The sequence below is a fragment of the Phalangium opilio genome, unplaced genomic scaffold (genome assembly GCF_054372755.1).
Source record: "Phalangium opilio isolate 3A_F unplaced genomic scaffold, DU_Popi_V2 ptg000013l_1, whole genome shotgun sequence".
NCBI classification, from domain to species: domain Eukaryota; kingdom Metazoa; phylum Arthropoda; class Arachnida; order Opiliones; family Phalangiidae; genus Phalangium; species Phalangium opilio.
In genome coordinates, this window is record NW_028324148.1 from 12,811,172 (window position 1) to 12,836,019 (window position 24,848).

General features: G+C 36.2%; 3 protein-coding genes across 3 annotated transcripts; 1 reads left to right on the top strand and 2 right to left on the bottom strand.

Moving 5' to 3' along the window:
* Positions 1-2,115: 2,115 nt before the first annotated feature.
* Positions 2,116-3,533, top strand: LOC149709266 (peptidoglycan-recognition protein SC2-like). The gene is made up of 4 exons (XM_089864626.1): positions 2,116-2,456; positions 2,521-2,709; positions 2,772-2,980; positions 3,098-3,533. Exons 1-4 carry the CDS (start codon positions 2,180-2,182, stop codon positions 3,338-3,340), a joined length of 918 nt encoding a protein of 305 aa, XP_089720752.1. The 5' UTR covers positions 2,116-2,179; the 3' UTR covers positions 3,341-3,533.
* On the bottom strand, positions 3,427-20,856 carry LOC149709267 (solute carrier family 35 member G1-like). Its single transcript, XM_089864625.1, has 5 exons — positions 19,970-20,856; positions 12,411-13,039; positions 11,385-11,554; positions 10,218-10,410; positions 3,427-3,808 (listed from the first exon to the last, which is right to left on the bottom strand). The coding sequence occupies exons 2-5, from the start codon at positions 12,933-12,935 to the stop codon at positions 3,533-3,535; spliced, it is 1,164 nt and encodes a 387-aa protein (XP_089720751.1). The 5' UTR covers positions 12,936-13,039; positions 19,970-20,856; the 3' UTR covers positions 3,427-3,532.
* Positions 20,857-20,891: 35 nt separating this feature from the next.
* Positions 20,892-23,561, bottom strand: LOC149709268 (gamma-aminobutyric acid receptor subunit pi-like). Its single transcript, XM_089864627.1, has 4 exons — positions 23,443-23,561; positions 23,252-23,334; positions 21,610-21,950; positions 20,892-21,547 (listed from the first exon to the last, which is right to left on the bottom strand). Exons 1-4 carry the CDS (start codon positions 23,556-23,558, stop codon positions 21,197-21,199), a joined length of 891 nt encoding a protein of 296 aa, XP_089720753.1. The 5' UTR covers positions 23,559-23,561; the 3' UTR covers positions 20,892-21,196.
* Between the last annotated feature and the right edge of the window lie 1,287 nt (positions 23,562-24,848).

The window sequence follows — 24,848 nt, forward strand, 5'->3', positions numbered from 1 at the left end:
GTGTCTTCATATTCTCATTCTGAAACCAACAGTTCACAAACGTGCTTAAAAAAATATGATAAACCCGTTCTGTTAATTGTTTTTAAATAAGATGCTTTTTTATACCTCTCTTACCTTTATTATCTTGCCAAATGAATAGAACTTTTGTGTCTCTACCTTTTGTATACATTTAGTTATACCTCTGCTCTCTATTCAGTTAATTAACTTTTTCGTTTTTTAAACATTATGACTATTATTCTTGAACGGTAGCTGTGCAAACTTCCTGCTTTGTGCTTGCATCGCTAGATATCTTTTACTGTAGTTTCACTACTGATGTTTTCTTTTTCTGTATAAAGGCAACTGAGCATTTGTCTTGTGTAATCAAGTGCTACTGAGACAAACATTTGCGTATAATCGTAATGGTCTTTTGTTAGCATTAATTATTCAGATTTAACATAAGTTTGAGTAAAATATACAAGTAATAAGATTTAGAATACTTTCCCTTCAACTTGTCATTAAAGAAAATTTCATCTACTACACCCGTATTAGGCTTGTGATCAATTTAGCAATAATCTACCAAATTCATTGTAATATGTAAGGATTTTTTTCAATCTTTCTGATACAGGTGGATCCCCTTTTCATAGATAACCGTTGTTAATTCGATTGTAATCTTCGAACTTACATGCGCTACCCCTACTTTTTTTAATTCTACCCTTTTCTTTTCATCAGAAATAATTGTCAAAAAACAGATTAATGCATTCTTTGGAAAATCATTTGTAACCTATCTAATCTGTTCTTGTACCAACATCACAACTGCTATTAATTCTATCTTAGAATATTGGAGCACGCTCTAGATTTATTTCTTGAAACCTACACAAGTATAGGGCGCTGTAGGCTAGCTGTGGCATAGGGGCTAGCCACCACCCCTCTATGCATTGTAAAGGCGTTAGATAAGTGGCAATAAGTCGCAAGATGACTTGGTCCAATTAGCTAGCTGAACTTATATTAAAATTTTGTAAGCAACTTCAAATTACGAAGAAGATGTGAAGCCCTTAAGAAAAACTCTTAATGATTCCGTGAAAACGAGGGTGTTTCTCAATACAGCTTTTCCAAGGACTGAACTTGAGAAAATATTTTTTTAGTAATTTAAGAAGCGGAAAATTAATTTTCTTATCTGATTATCTCGAAATTATTCGCACTAATTCTAATTAATAATGTTATCTAAACGGAAGTATTAACTACGCAATCGGAATCCGAAGTAAAATTAGTTGATGGTTACATTGAAACTAATTAGTGCATCCGTTTCTTGAGGTTTAAATACGTTTATAATAAAACGAAAAAGTTGCAATTTCTAGAGCACATTCAGTCGGTGTGTGCTTCTAAATGAAGGTGTTAAAAATAGGCAAGACGATACTTTTCGTATCATTGATTATCGGTAAATTCTCTTTCTTTCATTCATTTATTTATTTATTTTAATCTGAAATGAATTCTATAAATATTGGGAGGGTTATTATTAGCAGTAAAGCCATCAGCTTATTCAAAATGAGTGTTTTTCAGAATGGTTTCTGGGTAGAAATTAAGGTCATTTTCTCATTCTGGTGCTATTACTGAGATTTATGATAAGCTAGCTCTTGTTAACTAAAACTTGAATGTGACACGTAAAATTTTAGCCCTCTGCGATGCCAAAGGAGGTCGTGGTAGTAGTGGCAGATCTAGCAGTTCAAGCAAGTCATCCAGCAGTTCGAGCAAATCGTATAGCAGTTCGAGTAAATCGTCTAGCAGTTCGAGTGGATCCAGTTACCCTAAACAACAGTACCGACCAAGCGCGCCCTCCTACAACTACGGACAACCTTCTGCTCCACCTTCACAGCCTTCTTACAACTACGGGCGACCCGCCGCTCAACCTTCATACCCTTCCTACAACTACGGACAACCTTCTGTCCCGTCACACAACTACGGACAACCTTCTGCCCCACCACTCCCTTCACGCAACTTCGGACAACCTTCTGCCCCACCACTCCCTTCACACAACTTCGGACAACCTTCTGCCCCACCACTCCCATCACATAACTATGGACAACCTTCATACCCATCTTACAACTACGGTCAACCTCCTGCCATACCTTCATACCCATCACCAAATTTCGGGCGTCCATCCGTACAGCCTTCCTACCCAATACCAAACTCACCAAACTTCCGAATGCCCTCCGTACAGCCTTCGCACTCCTCACATAATTATGGACAACCTCCATCATTCGGATCCAGTCACCCTGTTGTAACAAAACCTAATAAGGGATCATCCAAAACTAACGCCATTGTCGGAGCTGCTGTTGGCGCTTACGCGACACACAAGGCTCATAAAAATGCTAAGAAATTGAAAAAGATCATCAAGGGACCAAAGATCAAGGGAGTTCACATACATGGTTCTGGAAGAATGCACCACGGAGGGCATAGAATTTCGGGCAACGGTGGTAGCAGTGAGTTTAAACAACTGAGAGTTAATTACTGTAAATTACACTCTAAAACGGTTTGTGTTTTTAGATATAATCTTTTTGGCAACAGTTTCAACAGACGAATGGGGCTCCCGCCCAATCATGGGAGTCCATCTTCGTAGCGCTGTTGAAACCAACAAAATTATCGTACATCACACCACGTTCGAAGATTGCTATAATATGAGTGCATGCATTGATGTTTTGAAAAAGGTTGAGGCGAAAAATATTGACGTGTTAGGTAATCTGTTGAATGTTTCGATCCACTGACTGAATTGTAATTGGTGACGACTTGGGTATTAGGGTATCCAAATATTGGATATAACTTTATGATTGGCGGAGACGGTCGAATCTACGTGGGTCTAGGATGGCATCATTACAGCAAACTTACCAATACATCATATGATGAACGGTCTCTACAAGTCGCTTTCATTGGGGATTTTTCAGTTTTTCGACCGAACGATAAGCAACTGACCGCGTTTAGAGCTTTAATAAGATATGCCGACAAAAGGGTAAGTTTTGATTCCCGGAAATGGCCAAATACTCTGACCGGACATTTGCCCGAAGAATCAATTCGTAGTCTAATAGGTTAACAGGAAGAAATAATCGAGATTGGTGTGTCATTTCAGGACTACATCAAACATTATCGTATACACGCTCATCGTGACGTGGCATGCACCACTTGTCCGGGTAATGCGCTTTACCTCAAGTTAAAGGAATTTGCGCGATACGAACCTCTGTTAGATCAAGCTACTTTATGCCCTTTGAACAACACACTTGGCCTAACCAACACAACAACTGTTTCTACTAACACCACTGGCACAATTACTGTTTCTTTGACAAGCATCAATGGAACTGACCTCGTTGTCTAATCAAAAATAATTGTCTGTTCATGAACCTAAAATTAACAATAAATGAGCCCCTATAGTCAATTATAAAATATTCAGTAATGTAACCAATAATATTTTATTCTTAAAGTTTAAAATTTTGGCTTATAAAACTAGTACATTCGTTTTCTTCAGAAAAGGCACTGCCTTTTTATAACAATAAATTAAGTCAAAGGTTTATAAAGATCTTAATTCTTCAGCTTCTTCACCTTCGTCTTTTTCGTTGTCTTGGCATAAGTGACACGAGAGTAAGCAACTCTTGAATGGAGTTTTACGGTCTTTGTTACTTGAGGCCCATTTCTGAAAACCGATCAGGGCCACGGAGGAAACGACGGCCGTTGCTCCGACTAGACTAGTCCAATTTGGAATATCACCTAGAAGGGACATTTGCCAACAGAATGCGAAGACTATCTCGGATGTCCTGGCTACACTCACGGGTCCAGCGTGTTCAATCTAGTGATATGATAAAGTGCGATGATTCAGTATTAAAATAAATCTGGTATCATGAAATATTACTGCATAGTGGAAGAAAACAAGGCATATCGAACGGAAAACGCTGTTAATGAAATTTTTCATGAGAATTTAGTCTTAAATAGGTTCTAATTTGGTAGATTTTACATAAAATTCCCTAGTTTAAATTTTCTTTTTAATGTAATCCGAAGAGAATTATACTACTCCATGGTAAACCGTCATGTGTGTATTTTCAAACCGGTATGATATTGGAGGAAAGAGGTGAGATGGAGTAGTTTGGAGATAATGTCTTAACTCCGGTTACCCTTGAATTTTCTTAGCGGTCCCGTGCACCAAACTGGACCAGGCAATTTTTAAGCTAGTCATTTGCCCTGTGCCTTCGCCTTGTTTTGACATATTGATTACCACTCCACCTAATTTACCTCCTCCAAGCTCAAGGTTCGTAAAGAAAAGCAAGCAACGCTCCAAGCATAGACAGGGCCGGAAATAAAGAAACTTATTTATAGGGCATGTGCCCAGTGACGCACCCTTTGACTAGAAAAATATAGGACATTGTCCACTGTAGTATGCAAAAATAGTGTCGCATCTTCATAGTCAAACTATCAAAACTTCAGATAATTTATTGGTCAATATGTCCGGTAGGCCTAACGCCGTAGTTTTTAGAAAAATTATGGGACATTTTATAATTTTTTGGCCCATATCCAGTGTCCTGTTACAGGAAATAAGCACAGGACTCCTGTGCTTATTTCCGGCCCTCTGGAAAAAAAGCGTCTGCTTTCAAAATTCAAATTGGTGTTTTTCGTGAATCGTGAGGAGGACAGCAGGACGCTGGTCCGGGCCGGCCGCTTCGGCGGGAATCGGCGCTACCTCTACTCTACTACCGTCCGTTAGTACAGTACGTGACTCAACGTGCTTTGTGTTCATAGCGGCGATTGATAGATGATTTTGCAGAAAACCATCTTCACATATAAAGGTATGTTACAGTAATTAGTTATAAGGCGAGGTAATTATTATAATAATTGAGTGTAAATTTGCGTTGTATTGTAAGCTTTTACCATTGGTTTTATATTATTTTTCAGTCTATGTTAAAATTTATCACTGCGAATGCGAAATGTATATATTTAAGCCTTGGTCAGAAATTATTTTAGTATGTATTTTATTGTAAGTTTGTTTAACGCTACACGTCTGCAAATATGCAATCGGAAATCAACGTGTTTAGGCAGAATCTATGCTGCGCTATTAACTAAGCAAATAAATAGGTAAAACTTTGTTTGGCCTTCGATACAGAGGGCGGCCATGTTTGGTACTGTTTCTATGGGCAAATTGCATTAGTGGGCTCCGAGTGGGGCTTCCGAAATAGCTCTAGGATTCGTTTGGTAAACATGTAAGATTTGAAATGGAAGGTGAACGCTTAAAAATTTATTTCTATGCGTAATATTTTTGCTAAAATATTTGGACTTTTTGCATAAAAAAGAAAAACAAATGGGATTTGTAGAATTCTTATGTCCAACCCTGACCCATCTTGTAGCAGACGACAAAACCGATATAAAAGATTACTGCGTAGTATAAGCTGATGCAGGGTTGTGTTTACTGTAACGCGTAGTTTATGAGTATTAATTAAATCCAAGTGTTATGTTATTAAGACCGACTCGTTTCTAACATAAGCATAAAACATTACAATGGCGACGGAGCGGTTTTTCTCTCTCGTGGGTATATAAGGTAGTTACGGAGCTACTCTTTTTCCCTGATTATCAATTTCTGGCTAACGCCTTGACCAAGGCTTCGGGAAGAGTGGAACGATTTCTTTGTACTGACCGGTACATCACCTACCATGGCTCTATCCTTGCCATTGATTCTTCCATTCGACTTGCGTGCTGACCCAGAAAACCTAAATGCTGCTTGGAGGAAGTGGTGTAACAAGTTTGAGAACTATCTGGTTGCATCTGGGATCAAAGATGTAATTCGTCAGAAAGCATTGTTACTGCACTGTGTGGGTGAGTCTGTCCAAGATATTTTTTACGCATTGCCGGGAAATGACGCCACCAAAGACTACGAGGAAGCTAAGAATCTTCTCACCACATACTTCGCTCCAAAACAAAATGTCGATTATGAAATTTTCAAATTTCGTGAGGCGACACAGCAAGACCGAGAAACAATCGACGAATATCACATCCGTCTACGCTCGATAGCAACCTATTGCACCTTTGCCGATTTGGACCTGGAAATAAAACGGCATATCGTACAAACCTGTACATCGAAGAGTTTGCGAAGAAAGGCGTTACAGGATCCTACCATGGATCTCGCGCAATTACTCCAAAAAGCACGAATGATGGAAATCTCTGAAAGTCATGCTTCATCCATTGAACACTCTAGTCAAGTACCGACTGCCAAACCTAAGGAATCAGCCTTCTTCGTTCGCAACCAAGCCTCTTCACAAGGTAAACAATCCTCTACCACCTGTAGTCAGAAGTCTAACACCAACCATGCAAAATGTGGACTTTGCGGAGGAACTTATCCTCACCTTTCGAACCGTCCATGCCCAGCTAAAGGCAAAACATGTAATAACTGTGGCAGAATGAATCACTTCAGTTCAGTATGTCGGACCGAACCTGCCAAACCCTCAGGCAACACCAAAAAAAACCAACCAACGACCAAAGAATAAACATCGAGTTCATTCTCTACAATCATCCAACAGGGAATCCAATCAGCAACCCAATCAGCAACTCGACGACCAATCATCGGACTTTATCTTCACTCTTGTCAATCAAGAGGGTTCATCAGAACTACTACCCAGTTCGGATTCTCTACCACGTATCAATATCCAAATTGGTACCACTCCTGTCACGCTTGTGCTGGATACAGGGGCTAGTGTCAACATCCTAAACCAAGACACCTACCGTTCTCTTGAGAAGCAACCCCACCTCGAACCGACAAGTTTGCGAATTTATCCCTACGGATCTAATGTACCTTTACAACTGTTGGGTCGCGTTAGAACTGAAGTATCCACTGATTCACGTAAAACCACTGCCATCTTCTACATTGTCAAGGCTCGTACCGAAGTATCGCCATCTATAATTGGATATCAGACCTTGCAAGATTTAAACCTAGTTCCTAACACTCGCACACCTCTTGAACATGTACATCTTCTCCAAGGTCAAGAAATAATCACCAAATACCCAAATCTGTTCAGTGGCATTGGGAAACTTAAAGATGTCAAAATAAAACTAGCCATAGATGAATCCATTCGACCGATAGCGCAACCTCACAGACGCATTCCTTTCCACCTAAGAGAATCTCTCGAAGATGAACTACGTCAATTAATCAGCGATGACATTATAGAACCTGTCACTGGTCCTACTCCTTGGGTCTCACCAATCGTGTTAGTTGTCAAGGATAAAAATATTGCTAAAGTAGAGCCAGTGAAGACAACGAAGAAGAAAGTACGACTCTGCGTCGACATGCGACTACCCAACACCGCCATAATACGAGAGCGACACGTCATGCCCACCATTGACGATGTTATTCACAAGCTCAATGGGGCTACAGTCTTCTCTAAGCTAGATCTAAACAAGGGATATCACCAGGTCGAATTAGACGAAGACTCAAGACCGATTACGACCTTTAGCACCCACAAAGGTCTATACCGCTATAAGCGACTGAGTTTCGGCATAAGCTCAGCTGCGGAGGTATTCCACCATCTGATCAGATGTTTGATCCAGGATATCGAGGGTTCCCTAAATGTGACTGATGACCTGTTAGTATTTGGGAAAAGTCAAATTGATCACGATCAAGCTCTGGAAAAAGTTCTAAAACGACTCGAAGAGAACAACGTCACCTTAAATCGCTCAAAATGCGAGTTTAACCAAACCACGCTCGAATTTTATGGTCACGTCTTTACTCAGTCAGGTGTGAGCGTACATCCAAACAAAATTGACGCATTACGAACCATCAAAAATCCAACCACCCCCGATGAGATAAGAAGTCTTATTGGCCTTGCTACATATTGCGGAAGGTTTATACCAAACTTCTCAGATGTAACGGAACCATTGCGCGCTTTAACTAAAAAGAATGCAACATGGCTGTGGACGGAGGCGCAGAATACGGCTATACACTCTCTAAAAGCACACCTTTCGCGTGAGACAGTTTTATCGTATTTCGATCCGCTCAAGGACACTGTGGTGCACGTCGATGCCAGCCCCACCGGTCTAGGAGGCATTTTGTCACAGATAGACAAACATGGTCAACACTCCATCATATCATTTGGCAGTAAAGCGCTTACCGACGTGGAAACCCGTTATTCCCAGACGGAACGAGAAGCATTGGCTGTTGTGTGGGCATGTGAGCATTTTCACTTGTACCTACATGGAGCACCGTTTAGAGTGGTTACCGACCACCTTCCGCTCCTAACGCTCCTTGGCAAACCCCAGGCCAAAACCTCTGCCAGAATCGAGCGCTGGAATTTAAGGCTCTCACCGTATGATCTAACTCTCGAATACCAGCCAGGTAAGCTCAATCCGGCGGACTATCTGTCCAGACACCCGCTTCCTGCAACCGGTATGAAATGTCTCTCGCCTGCGACGGAAGAGCACATCTGTATGATTCTCCAACAAGCAATCCCGAAAGCCATCACTTACGAGGAAGTTGTCAAAGAATCCAAGAATGATCAAACGACACAATATGCCATTCAATGCCTAATCAAAAACCAATGGGACCAGAAACCTAAGAACACGGCGGTTGATATCGAAGCTATTCGAGCTCTGAAGCAAGTTAGGAATCAACTGACTGTCTATGATAACGTCATCCTAAAGGAACATAGGATATACGTACCACCGACTCTTCAACAACAGGTTATATCCATAGCCCATGAAGGTCACCTGGGTTTAGCAAAAACCAAACAACTACTTAGAACCAAAGTCTGGTTTCCCAAGATGGATTCTATGGTCGAACAAGTCTTGAAGTCGTGCCTACCCTGCTTAACCGTAACACCTCAGTACACTAAGGAACCACTGAAGATGACGCCTTTACCAGATGAACCTTGGTCACATTTAGCGGTAGATCATATTGGACCATTTAAAAACGGTCATTACCTACTGGTCATCATGGATGAATACTCCAGATTTCCAATTGCCGAGATTGTAACATCTACCTCACTAGAAGCCAACGTCAGGGTTTTTGACCACATCTTCTCAATCTTTGGCCTACCCACAGTTATCAAGTCGGACAACGGTCCACCATTTAGTTCCTATGGGTTTACTGAATACCTATCAAACTTAGGCATAAAGCACCAAAAGGTCACGCCTCTTTGGCCACAAGCAAATGGCAACGTAGAACGCTTTATGGCCTCTTTGAACAAGACACTTCGCATTGCAGAAGTGCAGGGTACACGTTGGCAAGACCAGCTTCAACACTTTCTCTTCAGCTATCGCATTACACCTCATTGTACCACAGGCACTCCACCATCAGAACGCCTGTTTGGCCGATCCATTAGAAGTAAACTTCCTTCAACGAATCAAACCACTACATCAACGGATCCGTCTCTCACCGACATAGTTACAAGAGACGCTGCAGCCAAAGCTACCATGAAGCGTTACCATGATCAACGAAGCAATGTAAAACCAAGCACCCTTCAAGTTGGCGATAAAGTACTTGTCAAAACACACCGCACCCATAAACTATCACCACACTTCAATCCCGACCCGTACAGTATTACTTCAATCCGCGGATCGTCGGTAACAGCTGAAAGAAACGGTCATAGCCTGACCAGAAACACCTCGTTCTACAAACGTATACCTCAAACACCCGTTTCGTACATTCCTCTCCCATCGTCACCATCGCCAAGCGCAAGTAGCGACGTTTGCGACGCTCCAGCTCTGGACTCACCAGCAAGCGCCCATCCTCAACCCACAACCGACCAGCTTCTTCTCCCTTCAGTACAAGGGACCCCGCGATACAACTTGCGTCAAACCCGTTCGGTGCCCAAGCGGCTTATAGAAGACATGTAACGTGTGTAGTTTTCCACCTGTATAATGTTTCTTTACCACTGTATAATATGTTTCTTTACCAGTGTTTACTATTACTATTATCACCTAGGTCCTAGACCTTTATTTTTCATAAGAAAAGAGGAATGTAGAATTCTTATGTCCAACCCTGACCCATCTTGTAGCAGACGACAAAACCGATATAAAAGATTACTGCGTAGTATAAGCTGATGCAGGGTTGTGTTTACTGTAACGCGTAGTTTATGAGTATTAATTAAATCCAAGTGTTATGTTATTAAGACCGACTCGTTTCTAACATAAGCATAAAACATTACAGGATTGTTCAAAATTCTCTCGCTAACTTATTTTTTCTAATGAAACTAAATCTGTAATAAGTATGAAATATATATTACCTGAGTAGCGAGAACAAACATAAGCATTCCCATTGTTCCCAAAACTGCACTTGACACGACAAAAATTGAATCCCATCCGCAATTCGGTTGCCTAAGGCCATTCCCCGTGATTAATGAAAAGCATATTCCAACGATTATGGAGAACACTGCGAGAACTGCGTTGGTTATTGCAAATGGAACGTGGGCCGCCTTCCTGAAATTTTCAGAATTTAAAAAAAAGAAAACTTTTTAGAATAAGCCATCGTTCATAGGCAATGGAAATATAAAGGATAATTTCCCACTTTGCAAATCACGTGACTCAATTCAAAGGATTTCTTTAGCAAATCACCTGACTCAATTCAAAGGATTTCCTTAGCAAATCACCTGACTCAATTCAAAGGATTTCCTTAGCAAATCACCTGACTCAATTCAAAGGATTTCCTTAGCAAATCACCTGACTGAATTCAAAGGATTTCCTTAGCAAATCACCTGACTGAATTCAAAGGATTTCCTTAGCAAATCACCTGACTGAATTCAAAGGATTTCCTTAGCAAATCACCTGACTCAATTCAAAGGATTTCCTTAGCAAATCACCTGACTGAATTCAAAGGATTTCCTTAGCAAATCACCTGACTGAATTCAAAGGATTTCCTTAGCAAATCACCTGACTCAATTCGAAGGATTTCCTTAGCAAATCACCTGACTCAATTCAAAGGGTTTTCTTTCCTTAGCAAATCACCTGACTCTATTCAAAGGATTTCCTTAGCAAATCACCTGGCTCTATTCAAAGGATTTCTTTAGCAAATCACCCAACCCAATTCAAAGGATTTCATTAGCAAATCACCTGACTCTATTCAAATTATTTTCTTAACATATCACATTTGGCAAATCCCATAATTTAATTCAAAGGGTTTCTTTAGCAAATCACATGACTCAAGTCAAAGGATTTCCTTAGATAATCACATGATCTATTCAAAGGATTTCCTTAGATAATCACATGATTTATTCAAATGATTTCCTTAGATATTCACATGTTTTAATTCAAAGGTTTTTTAGATAGGAACATGATTTATTTCAAAGAATTTCTTTAGTTTATTCCATGATTTATTTCAAAGAAGTTCTTTAGTTGATTCCATGCTTTAATTAAAAATAATTCGTTAAAACCTTGAATTATGCAAAATCATTTACCTAAGAGATATGTACATAGCGGCCATTAGAATACACCCTAAGCCGATTAAACCAAAACCAATTATTCGGTCTCCATTATCTCTCTTGTCCGCGTGGTCGTCGGCTCCAAATATGAATGATGGACGGCATACTAGAAACACTCCAATCAAAGCTAGAAGGACGGTGACTATCTGGAATTTAGATAATTGAAAGTTTTAATACATTGTCAATTTTGTTGGATCAGCTATCTGTTGCCAAATAAAATATATAAACCAAACCAAACTAAGCTTTATCCGCAAAGGGACATCCACCCTAAGCCCTGATAGATTCTTGATGAGATATCGTGCCCATGGATAAAGAATGTGCGTGAGGACATCTGTTTTCACGCTATAGGATAGGCAACTCCCTATCTCGGACGACGGCTTATTCTGCACATTCTCTGTTACAACATCGGTTGTCAGCACGAGCAATGCTAGACCTCTATGTAACTTAGCTTTGTACGTGCTGTCAAGAGACAAAAAACTTCAGGATCTTCAGGATTTAAAATATTCGCGAGTTTTTTAGCTCGGGTGCACGGACCTCTAGACCTTAGTTTCAAATACGTGTAGTAGGTCTAGCATTGCTCGTGCTGACAATCGATTTTGTAACAGAGTATGTACAGAATAAACTGTAGTCGGAGATAGGGAGTTGCCTATCATGTAAAGTGAAAACAAATTTCCTCACACGAATTCTTTATACATGTCGTGACATTTAAATAACTCTCAGGAAAATTGTGCAATATTTGATATAATCAAAAATAATAGTGCACTTTCAAATGGTGTTTGATTAATCAATTATAATAGACGAGCAAGTTTGAAGGTCGCAAATGTCCCCACTCTCGTAGCTAGAGGTGTCAAATTATAGCTTTGATACTATTTTTAATTTTTTTTACTAAGTAAACCAACAAAAATTCAGACCTTTTTAGGTTTCAGAATAACAGATATCATTGAAAAAAATTTCATTGGTAATTTACCAGGTAGATTACTGAGGTAAAATAGTGTTATTTACCTGAAACAAGCCACATTTTTCTTTGAGAAGAACACACGCGAAAATACTAACAAACACTGGGGCACTGAGAAGTACTGCAGTACCATCAGCCACTGGAATAAACTTAATCGCGTAATAACTTGTCACTTGTTGAATAGATCCAAAAACTCCCGTTAAAAACAGACAAAACACCGATCGCCTGTCTAACAAATTTCGTAACGAGTGTCCCTTGTAAACTGCTACCGCCGTAAACAAGAATAACTGAAAATATCCGCGGTATATTACGAATAAAACCGGGTCCGCCGACTTTACCACTTTCACCAAAAAAATGGCGATACTGAAGGAAAAACTTGAGAAAATTGCTAAGATTATTCCTGCTGCTGGAAAAATTGCTTTGTCTCTGCATAAGAAATTTACTGGGCTTTGATCGTTAATTATCACAGCACTGTCGTTAAGATTTGGTTTTTCTGCTGTTCGTAGTCGCACAATTTGAACCTTCGGAGTTGTAAGAACTAAGGAAGCCGCTGGAGATGGATTGGACGCCATTTTACGAGTTTTCAAGTTGTACTGTTAGAATTACGTTACAGGTTGCCTTCTTTACACGGTTACATTCTCGTTTACGCTTCGTAGCCGGATTAAAATTTCGGAACCTGAAATGAAAAGGTGCAACGTTAGCAAACATTCATAGCTAAAACAAAAAGTATACTTCATTCAAGCTTGCCGTGCCGCGTAATATGAAACCCCCCCCCTTTACTTCAGAATAGTGTCGACCCCTTCTGCATATGATTACCTTCACGACCGTAGCACAGGGAACACGCTATTCTAGCTCTAGTACCAAGAGCTACACCTCCGTAGAGTACTAATTTCTATACACCTTTGAGCTTAAAACGTTCTTCTCTGATTTTTGTATAATACATTCACCTTTATAAGCGATCAATTATACAAATACCTTAAACTTGAATTCATTATTAAACATCTAGCTCCTTTTCATCTTGAAGTTTTAAACCTCCGCTTGTTACGTGACGAAAATAAACATTTTTGACAGTGTTCCAACTCTTATCGAAGTAAAGGTGTGACCTTTAAAACTAAGAGAGTCAGTGTTACATTTGTCTCAATTTAGTTTCGGCAATGAATTAAAAAAAAATATAATGAACTACTGCAATAATTTAGTTTGTGAACCAGATGTAAGTGGTTCGTTATAGAAAATAATAAACAATTTCACAGAGTAAAAATGTGCCTGCTAAGAAATATTTGAATGCCCGAAGAATGGAGGAATAAATTAAAATTTCTAAATGCTTCATTTAAGAATATATTCAACAGCGAAATTGCTTAATTGCATTAAAACTGCTTGCTACAAGCATATGAAGAATAGACGAAAAATAAAAATTTGCAAGTGCTTCATTTAAGAAAATATTGTACAAAGCATTGATTTAAATGTGCTTAATAGAACTATTTGTATATATTAAAAACCGAACAATGAAGTTTAATTTTTTTTAAATTTAAGTGGAAATTTGATTGCAATTTTAGTAGAAGCCTACCTTGAAGGAGTAATTTTGAATGCAGAAAAAATTGGTTTTCGTTGAAAATATTTACCCCGAAAAGCAAAATAACGATTTGTGCAAAGAACGGGGATATTAAAACACTGCAACAGATATTTTTTTTATCAAATGAACATCGAAATTATCAACTATATTTAACTTGTATTGTATTTTAGATTAAATTGGAACGAGGTTAAATTCATAATTAAATTTTTTATGAAAGATATTCCTGGGTTTTTCTTTTATCATTGAATTAAATTTTTGTTAAAAATTGATGTTTAAAAATAAACTTACGATTTTCCAGCACAAATTCCGTAGTTTTTTCAAAATTTATTTTGTTTAAATTAAAATTTTTTTCAGTTTTAAATATCTTAAATAAAGTTGGAAATTTTTCCAAATAAAATTCCGTAGTTTTTTCAAAATTTATTTTGTTTTAATTAGATTTTGTTCAGTTTTAAATGTCTTAAATAAAGTTTGAAATTTTTCCAGGTCAAATTCCGTAGTTTTTTCAAAATTTATTTTGTTTAAATTAAAATTTTGTTCAGTTTTAAATGTCTTAAATAAAGTTTGAAATTTTTCCAGTTCAAATTCCGTAGTTTTTTCAAAATTTATTTTGTTTAAATTAAATTTGTTCAATTTCAAATATTTTAAATAAAGTTGGAAATTTTTCCAGAACAAATTCTGTATTTTTTTCAAAAACGTTTTTTGATTAAATTTTGAAATAAAATGTTTTAAATGAAAATGTAAAATATAAAAACACGGTTTCAATAAAATAGCTTTCACACTCGAAACGCTTAAAAGTACTTACTGTATTTTATCACAGAATCGGAGTGAAAATTACTCAATTTAGGCTATCAGTCTTAAACACAACGTTCTTTGAGATGAATCCGCGATTAAATAATCGAAATGCTTTTATTTCCTAAACTAAAAACCTGTAATCGCCTGAAGTGTTTTAATAAATTAAAATGTCCTCGTAATTTTTTGGGTGGTTCATTTCCCGTTTAGATGTAAACCGGCGCTTAGCAAAAGAAGTGTGTAGTAACAGCTGGAAGCGATAGTATTAAGAGTTGCTCCGTAACTCTTTAATCACCGGATGTCGTGGGTCGAAACAATTGTCGCTTAATATAAACTATGCCGAGATACTGAAGATACTGTAAAATTAATGAAGTTGAAATATTCAGGATTTGAAACAAGTTGATTTCGCACATAATAGAAGATTCACGATTCACAAGAAATAATTTTGAACTGTTTTTCAAGGATTTTATGGACAATTAAAAATTTGAAATGAATGATTTGAAATTCTTGTTTAATTGATTTCGAGAACTTATTGTGGTTTTGATTAATTTCACGAATTTCGTCTTCAATGATTTTGCCATGGTTTTCAATGATTTCAAGACTTATATGTGGTTTTAAAAATTTTCAAGGAGAGATTTGTTTTCAAATAGGTTGTGGTGTTCAATGATTTAAACTACAACTTCGTTCATTTCATTTTCAAGAATTTTACGTGGTTAGAAATTATTTTAACTCATATGTCAAGAGTTGGAAATTGGATTTATTCATATGTCAAGAATTGGAAAGTGGTCTTTTTTTCATGTTGCAACAGTTGGAAAGTGGTCTTTTTTTCATGTTGCAAGAGTTGGAAAGTGGTCTTTTTTTCATGTTGCAAGAGTTGGAAAGTGGTCTTTTTTTCATGTTGCAAGAGTTGGAAAGTGGTCTTTTTTTCATGTTGCAAGAGCTGGAAAGTGGTCTTTTTTTCATGTTGCAAGAGCTGGAAAGTGGTATTTTTTTCATGTTGCAAGAGCTGGAAAGTGGTCTTTTTTTCACATTACAAGAGCTGGAAAGTGGTCTTTTTTTCATATTACAAGAGTTGGAAAGTGGTTTTATTCATGTGTCAAGAGTTTAAAAATGGTTTGATTCATATGTCAAGATTCGGAAAATGGTTGGATTCATATGTCAAGAGTTGGAAAATGGTTGGATTCATATGTCAAGAGTTGGAAAGTGGTCTTTTTTCAGGTTGCAAGAGTTGGAAAGTGGTCTTTTTTTCAGGTTGCAAGAGTTGGAAAGTGGTATTTTTTTCATGTTGCAAGAGTTGGAAAGTGGTTTTATTCATGTGTCAAGAGTTTAAAAATGGTTTTATTCATATGTCAAAATTCGGAAAATGGTTGGATTCATATGTCAAGAGTTGGAAAATGGTTGGATTCATATGTCAAGAGTTGGAAAATGGTTTTATTCATATGTCAAAATTTGAAAAATGGTTTGATTCATAATTCAAGGCTTGGAAGTTGTTTTTGTTCATAATTCAAAACTTGGAAGTTGTTTTTATTCATAATTCTAAACTTGGAAGTTGTTTTTGTTCATATTTCAAGACTTGGAATTTTTTTTTGATCATAATTTAAAACTTTTTAGTGGTTTTTTGTTCATAATTCAAAACTTGGAAGTGGTTTTCTGTTCATAATTCAAAACTTGGAAATGGTTTTTTGTTCATATTTTAAGACTTGGAAGTGGTATTTTGTTCATATTTCAAGACTTGGAAGTGGTTTTCTGTTCATAATTCAAAACTTGGAAATGGTTTTTTGTTCATATTTCAAGACTTGGAAGTGGTATTTTGTTCATATTTCAAGACTTGGAAGTGGTTTTTTGTTCATATTTCAAGACTTGGAAGTGGTTTTCTGTTCATATTTCAAGACTTGGAAGTGGTATTTTGTTCATATTTCAAGACTTGGAAGTGGTTTTTTGTTCATATTTCAAGACTTGGAAGTGGTATTTTGTTCATATTTCAAGACTTGGAAGTGGTATTTTGTTCATATTTCAAGACTTGGAAGTGGTATTTTGTTCATATTTTAAGACTTGGAAGTGGTATTTTGTTCATATTCCAAGACTTGGAAGTGGTATTTTGTTCATATTTCAAGACTTGGAAGTGGTATTTTGTTCATATTTCAAGACTTGGAAGTGGTATTTTGTTCATATTTCAAGACTTGGAAGTGGTTTTTTGTTCATATTTCAAGACTTGGAAGTGGTTTTTTGTTCATATTTCAAGACTTGGAAGTGGTTTTTGGTTCATATTTCAAGACTTGGAAGTGGTATTTTGTTCATATTTCAAGACTTGGAAGTGGTATTTTGTTCATATTTCAAGACTTGGAAGTGGTATTTTGTTCATATTTCAAGACTTGGAAGTGGTTTTTTGTTCATATTTCAAGACTTGGAAGTGGTTTTTGGTTCATATTTCAATGAATATGTTCTGGATCATATGAAAAGAGTTGAAATATGTATGTTCTGGGTCATATGAAAAGAGTTGAAATATGTATGTTCTGGGTCATATGAAAAGAGTTGAAATATGTTCTGGGTCATATGAAAAGAGTTGAAATATGTTCTGGGTCATATGAAAATAATTGAAATATGTTTTGGATCATATGAAAAGAGTTGAAATATGTTTTGGATCATATGAAAAGAGTTGAAATATGTTCTGGATCATATGAAAACTGAAAAGAGTTGAAATATGTTTTGGATCATATGAAAATAATTGAAATATGTTTTGGATCATATGACAAGGTTTGAAAATTGTTTTGAATTATATTTCTAAATTTCCCATTTGTTTTAGGTAAGATTGCAAGACTTGAAATTTTTGGTTCATATGACAAGTATTGAAAGTGGTTTTCATTCATATTTCTAAAGTTGGAAGTTGTTTTGGTTATATGGATCCATTTCAAGAATTTTATGTGGTTTACTTATGAATTTGGTTATTTTCCAGAATTTTTTCTGGTTTTCTACAATTTAGTTTAATTTGTGACTTTGAATGATTTCTATAATTTCATTAGTTTCTCATTTAATATATGGGTGAAACTAAAAAAATTTACATAAGGAAAAACCAAATATTCCTGTTGAAAAAGGTTGCTAAAATCAAAACCTGATCGATGATGTTTACGCAATCAACAAGAAAAACGTTATCCGACAGTTTAATGAAATCAACGAAATACCGTAACTTATGAAGCTGTTTTTTTTTTATTAAATTTCAAATTGAATTGGAATTACGCCTCTAATTTGGGGCACCGGCTTTTTAATCGATTTATAATTTTTTAATTACAGAACTCTAAAAAGCATTACTGATTTTGTAATTTAAACGTTAAATTCTGAAGAGTTAAATGGTAATTAATTTTGCTTTTTATTTGAAACATATATGTCATAGTTCACTAGGTTTAAACGTGTCTCATGAGATGTGAACTAAGTTTATTGTCTAATTTACTGTTTTGTTTAGTGTGAGTTGACATTTAACACCTGCGCTCCTATTGTGTAATTATTAATAGACAATCAACAGTTCTAACTGAAGGGTCACGTATATTAACCGGAATTTTTGGTTTTGCACCTGCACCATGTTTTAACATAGAGGTTATCCCTAATAACCTATATTGTTTTTTATCCCACCCAATTTCATATAGGCCTATTGATTCGACCTCCGTTTTTCAGGTTTAAAATTGCTTTATTTACCAATTAAGTAAACTAGTCCTTCCAATCATCGAGATTAAAATTACCAAATATATAGAGCAGCGATTATATTATTATGCAATCAATACCTGTTTATTAACCAATAATTTGGAAACGATTAATATTTATCTTTGCATAAGTTAACTCGAGTCTCAATTATTTTAAATTCCGTTGATAGAATTTAAGTTAAATACAGTTAAGATAATAGTAAAAAAGGGTTGAATTAACCCTTTTTATTTAAAATCCTAATCCTAAAAAACGAAGCAGGAATATTACTTTAAATGTTTAAAAGAAAAAATATTTAAATATCTGGGGCTTCAATCATACGATTAGCTTCACACTTATCGTTAATTTTTTACGTCTTGGATTAAACGAATACCTTTTTATTTAACACTAATACTTTAGATTAAAAAGTTTTACCTGAATAATAATAAAGTTAGTCCCAATCGAGCTGCAATTGAAGGTTGTACTGCCTTCGACAAAGTACTGTTTTTACTTTCAACAGGTAAGTGTTTTAGACCTCGACTCGATGCACCTACAGATATACGTATTTTCGACTGATCAAGTACAACCGTTAACCGCGTGTATTAGCGTTATCCGCAGCAGGTTTGAAATGATGTTCTAACGTTCTAGTCTATTTCGACATACTGTAGAAGATTTATGATCCTTTCCCAAAGCTTCTGACTTAACTCTTACTCTCGCGACATCATAATTTTAATTACGCGCAATGCTAAACAGTCGCTTAAGGCGTTAACGTTTTCGATCCTGTTCTATTCAGTGTAGATGTACTAACTCCGAAAAAAGTTAAACAAAACAAGTACAGTGATAGGTAATTCATCTCACGTTTAATGACGGTTTGCGTTACGTCAAAGCCGCCAGTCGTTTAAATTCCAAGCCATTTGGAATGGGATATGTTTTGGAAAGAGCCCACGCTCTTTGGCACCTTAACTTAAAGGGATAGTGGCGTATTTAATTTTGCTTCGAAACGTAACTTCTTTTGAGTAGAATATAAATGAGATTCCAATTTGGTAAAATAGCTGTTGTTTTTTTTGAAGAGACTAATGAAGCCATCGATTTGTGGGTAAAATTATTTGAAATACGCCATAGGTACCTGACTCAGGAAAGCCATGGTTCAAAGAAACTTAGTTCGTTTAATTTCGAAAACTACCACTTCCAGGAATTGGCGCTGCAATCTCCCGAAAAACCAGGACAAGGTTTCCAATCCCACTCCATGTAGAGTCTGTATCTTGGCGTCACGTGATGCCTGTGACGTGTTGTAAATATTTTTTATTCTCCCACCGATTTCTACTTTACTGTCACTTTAAATAAGCTTTGTTTGTGAGACCATTTGAAGAAAACGACACCGATATGGCGCCCTGTTGCTAGAGTTATGTCTCTCTATGGAGCATGCAGATTCCTGTCGCCAGGAATCCTTTTTCACCCGAAAGCTGAAAGCGATACCGTTTAGACTTCATCACCCAGTCAAACGGTGTACTTTCATATTTTCAAGAATATGAAATTATCAAAACCGAAAGGTAGTCGCAAAATAAATGAGAGATTTACCTGTTGAATGTAGGCCCACATGGTTGAATCCGTTATAATCCATTTTATTGGCACAGTACAATCTCAACCTGATGTTATACTATTTTTTTAGATCTTTTTCATTATTATAGCGACTAACTGGTTAACTGTAAGACCTAGCTAGAGCTTTTGTTATGACCGCTGGTTAAGATCGTTAGGTTTTATGAATTTTTTTCTCTCTTTTCTGTTGCATTTGTGTAGGGGTATAAAACTTCACGCGATTGTACTGCTAAGCGATCAATGAAAGCGTTGCTAGCCAAAACATAACACCAGTACTTGGATACAAACGTATGCATATATTCCATTGAAGGGAGTATATTCAAATTTTGGGAAAAATAAAATTGCCATTCTGTCGGTGATTTATTTGAATTTTTCACTTGTATAACGTCTATAAAACCACACTGAATTTTCAGAACTTCACACATAGTTTAGGTGGTGCTATAAACCACGTCAAATAATGGGTAATTGAGGAAAAATTGGACAAAAATAGGCAAATTATTATTGTCTTTGGCAGTCAAGTACACTCAGTTTTATTAAAAAACGTTTTGCCTCTGTGAGCCAAAATTTGAAACTGATTGATAATTTTTCATTGTAAAATTACGGTATTATATAAATCGGTAATTCACGCCGATATTTGGTAAAATTACCGGTTTAGTTGACATATTTGACGACGGCGGTCACTTTCTTTTCTTTGTCAAATGTTGTACAGTCGCCGCAATTAAAAACTTTCTCTCTCGCGACGTCTTGTTTCAACAACAAGCCGCAAATTATTGATCTGATACAATTGATTAAAAACTTATCTTATGTTGTTGTTTTAATAAAGTTTTTACTAAGCGTTTTTTTTAAACTCGCCACTTTCCATTTCCAACTGCAAAATAGAGGGTTTTGAATGATTGGGATGATTTTAAAGAGGTCCAAATAGCTCGTCCAAATTACCGAATGACATTCCAGTAAAGGGACAGTCCAAACTCCCTTCTACTCCCTTTAAACTCCTAATATGTTTTATCAAAAGAGCAGTTTCCAAGAATATTTTACTCAGATATGAATTACGTACTTTGGTGTGCTGGTAGTCTCAAGTTATTATTTTCTATAATGTAATTTCTCTTATGTTCTTTGAAACAACAAAAATGAACTGTGGTCTGGGTTGCAATGCTGAACCATGTTTAGATAAAAAACTGTTAATGTATGGTAGTAGCGATTGTATCAAGTTTAGTTTGTTGTGAGCCTGATAAAAATACACCAGTATGAACTGAAGAAAGATAAAGCCAGAATGGGATAAACAATCTTGGCAACCGAATCCACGTTAAAATTACATTGTGTACTCTTTTCTTTTGTGGTGTTAGAATTTTCAGCCATTTCTTTATCTTCATCTTTCGATCTTTTATCTTCATCTTTCGATCTTTTATCTTCATCTTTCGATCTTTTATCTTCAACTTCCATTCTCTTATCTTCATCCTCTACAACCTCCATTTTCTTATCTTCATACTCTACAACTTCCATTCTCTTATCTTCAACTTTCGTTCTTATAATAGCTTTAATATTTGGTGGTTTTACGTCTTCCTATGTAAACAAAATTGTCATCAAAGTTTGTGAATGGTTAAAACGAAAAGAAATAGCAATACCTTTGTTTCGCAAGACGACTTGGGACGAATTGATAATGTATGGGATATTATGAATAGAAAAAGTGACAAAACAACAAGCGTAAGACATCCAAACAACCAAACATCAATAGCTGTAATGTAATTGACATTTGGTAGGGAAGTTCGAACGGAAACCATTTGAGTCGATACGGTCAAGAAAGAGGTAACGCCCAGCGACACTCGTCCCGGGATCGATTTGACATCCAAATAAAAGGAAATGTAGGAAACCCAAACAATTAGGAAACTTGGGAGATACGTATTGACGATGACCGCTACGGGGTGTCGCGTGAATTTGAAGCGACATTCGAGGGTTGATGTGTTTACTGTAAAGAGAAATTTATTCGTAATCAATCTATTTTTAGTTCGTATTATGACAGATTTCAAAAAGCCTAAGGGTAAGAACCCATTTAGAGAAATAAAGAGCGATAAAAAATTCAGTGTAAAAATAAGAAAAGATTGAAAGAGCTGAAACGATATTTTCTTTTCTTTTTGATGCGCAGCAGTTTATTTTTGGGAAATGGGACTATGAAAAGGACCTATTATAGCCCTAATCATAACTTTATGTACGCGTGCGCATGACGAACATCATGGAAAAAGTAGACGACGTGATTGCGATATTGGAAAATGGCTAGAGTCATGATGCTTATTTAGATCATTATAATGAGAAATTTAAAGTAAATTTTGAAACTATAAGAATTGTGGAAACACAATAGAAAATAGTTTAAAATTAAACTATAAAAAAATAAATTGCGTATGTAGGCGCTCTGAAAATCAAGAAATTTAAATTGTTCCCTTTGGTAACCAAGGCTCATCGTCGTTACCCACCCGTCCTCTGTGCGCGCACGAAATTTCGAATAGAACCTTTTGAGTTAAGCTCTAGTAGCTTTATTTGTTTTTCGGTCACATTACGTTTCAAGTATTATCATACATGATAGCTAAGATTGATGATTAATACCTGCAGGAAACCTACCTGATGATCGTAGGTGAAATTTACAAATTTTAGTTTCTTACCAGACTTGTCGAATCGATCAATCGTTAAAGCGGTAAGACTCCTCATTTCAAAACGTGTAAGCTTTTCTTGAATAAGTTTGTTCGTTTTGATACTTAAGAACTTATTGATTCTTTTGTGACTAGAATCGTGCACCCACTTTAAAATTGCTAATTCGTCTCGACTCGAAACTAAACCCAAATAAAAGTTTTAATTATACAGTGTGTTTCTGATAAATCTGCTGTAAATTAAAGCCTTGAACCTTTTTCTAGCTGAAGTTTGATATTGAATGGGTAGAATTAAATTTGCATACTCTGGTGAAGTAAAACTAATTCGAATGTTACTTCTATCTATTAAGTAGTACACTTTTGCTAGAAAAAGGTTAAATTACGCTCTTAGGTTGAAAGCTATTGAAATTGTTTATTACATCTAAACAAAATGGGCAAACTGATATATTTCTCTACGTTGGGACAAATGTTTGGCAGCCCATATCTCCGTAATTAAATATTATAGACCCCATGTTCTTTGACATTTTCTACTCTGTTTGACCCAAAGAATACACCCTTTATTTATTTCAGATTTATCAGATACACCCTGTATACTCAATAAATAGTAAATTTATTAATTTTCACCTACAGAAAGTTATGTATAATGAACATTCTTGAGTATCCATAGGGTAGTTAGTGAAATCCAATTGGCAAGAGACTGTTATTCGATACCTACATCCGGAAATATAGTTGAAAGAAGCAAAAAGAGTTCAAAGTAGTTCGTTTTAAGCGCTTTGAAAAATAGACTGAAAGATAACTCTACTAAAACTCATTTCATACCTGCTGTATTTATAAATTAATCCATCTGGATATAATTTGGAAACGGAATTGGGCACGGTATTGTTGAACAACGATGAATCTTTGCAATTATAAAACACCAGGTCAGGTTTCCACATACATTTCTCAACATCATCCGGGATTGTCTCTAATCTTTTCGACATATTTTCCAATCGAACTAAGGGATCTTTCCAAAATAGTCGAGGAATGATTTGAAGTTTAAATTGCTGCATCGTAAATAGTAAACATTATAATTAGAAACGCACAAATATGTCTGCCTCAAGAAAGATGGCGCAGAGTTAGTTTTCATAAGCCATTTTTGAGCAAGGAGCATAGATGATGGAGTGTTTTATAATAATGTTGTGTTCTTCGTGCCAAACTGAGTGGAAAATCTCCAGGAACATTTGGTCAACAACATTTAGTTAGGGAGATACGAGCTCCCAAACATTGGCCCCATGAACAAGGAAATTATCACACATGTGGAGTAAGATATATCACCCTGCCCATCTTGTATATGAGTTAAAGCAATTACAATAGCCTTCTATGAAAGATTGTTATTGAACCTTTACTTAGCTGAAGTCTAAATGGATAGATGCGTGCTCAGAAACACCTGTTTCACGTAAAAAGCCAACAAAGATTAAATATGAAGTGAAATTTAGGTGTCATAATTTAGAATGTTGTAGTCAATTAGAAACCCTGGGAAATGCTAGACTAAATTATAGTATTTGTAGTTCTAAAGTGAACCAGTGACTACAGTGCTTTGACATTTCGCATGGCCTCATCATACTAGAATCAAATATTCCCCTAGCTTATGAAGTGGTTCTTATATAGAGAAAGCGCTCTCCAGTTTTTACATCCATTATAAGATTTGTAAGATCCAAGATTCAAATATGAATTTATACCATGTTTTCTTCGTTGAAATCGTATATTTGAAGTATGGTTACGGATAGTGACACCTCAACTGGAATTTCTCCTGAAAAATAACAAACAAGTTAAATTTATGTATTTACATTTCAGATTAAAATTAATGATTTAATACTTTTATCGTGCAGTTTATAGTTATATTCTTGGGAACATACATCTTTTTTAACCGAAGACCAAAAGGAAGTTTTGCCTTCAGTTAAGATAATGAAACAGCTCCTGAAAACACTTTTTTAATATTGTTGAATGAAATTTTGATAATTGACTAGGGTTGTGCAGATCAGGCACCCGCAGAAAATTATTTTTTTCTCCTTCAATTTCCTCGCTCATACATTTCATCCCAATAACAAATTTTATGTTGAAATCAGGATTTTTAAGTCAATGTGATTAGAGGTATATTGTAGTGTGGAATGTCAAGCTCTTGGTTCTTCAAATAAACCGAAACCAAAACTTGAAGCTAAAAACCTGAGGAAGACCCTACTTCCAGT

Bases quoted from the DNA above. Each gene is read 5' to 3' on its own strand.
- LOC149709266 (XM_089864626.1), top strand. From the start codon at position 2,180: ATGCCCTCCGTACAGCCTTCGCACTCCTCACATAATTATGGACAACCT. The intron at 2,457-2,520 runs GTGAGTTTAAAC...TTGTGTTTTTAG, and splicing joins TTCGGGCAACGGTGGTAGCA to ATATAATCTTTTTGGCAACA. The intron at 2,710-2,771 runs GTAATCTGTTGA...CTTGGGTATTAG, and splicing joins GAAAAATATTGACGTGTTAG to GGTATCCAAATATTGGATAT.
- LOC149709268 (XM_089864627.1), bottom strand. From the start codon at position 23,558: ATGTGGAAACCTGACCTGGTGTTTTATAATTGCAAAGATTCATCGTTG. The intron at 21,951-23,251 runs GTAGGTGAAAAT...TTCTCTTTACAG, and splicing joins TTCATTATACATAACTTTCT to TAAACACATCAACCCTCGAA. The intron at 21,548-21,609 runs GTATTGCTATTT...TTGTTTACATAG, and splicing joins AGTCGTCTTGCGAAACAAAG to GAAGACGTAAAACCACCAAA.
- LOC149709267 (XM_089864625.1), bottom strand. From the start codon at position 12,935: ATGGCGTCCAATCCATCTCCAGCGGCTTCCTTAGTTCTTACAACTCCG. The intron at 11,555-12,410 runs GTAAATAACACT...TCTAAATTCCAG, and splicing joins AAAAATGTGGCTTGTTTCAG to ATAGTCACCGTCCTTCTAGC. The intron at 3,809-10,217 runs GTAATATATATT...TCATATCACTAG, and splicing joins TGTTTGTTCTCGCTACTCAG to ATTGAACACGCTGGACCCGT.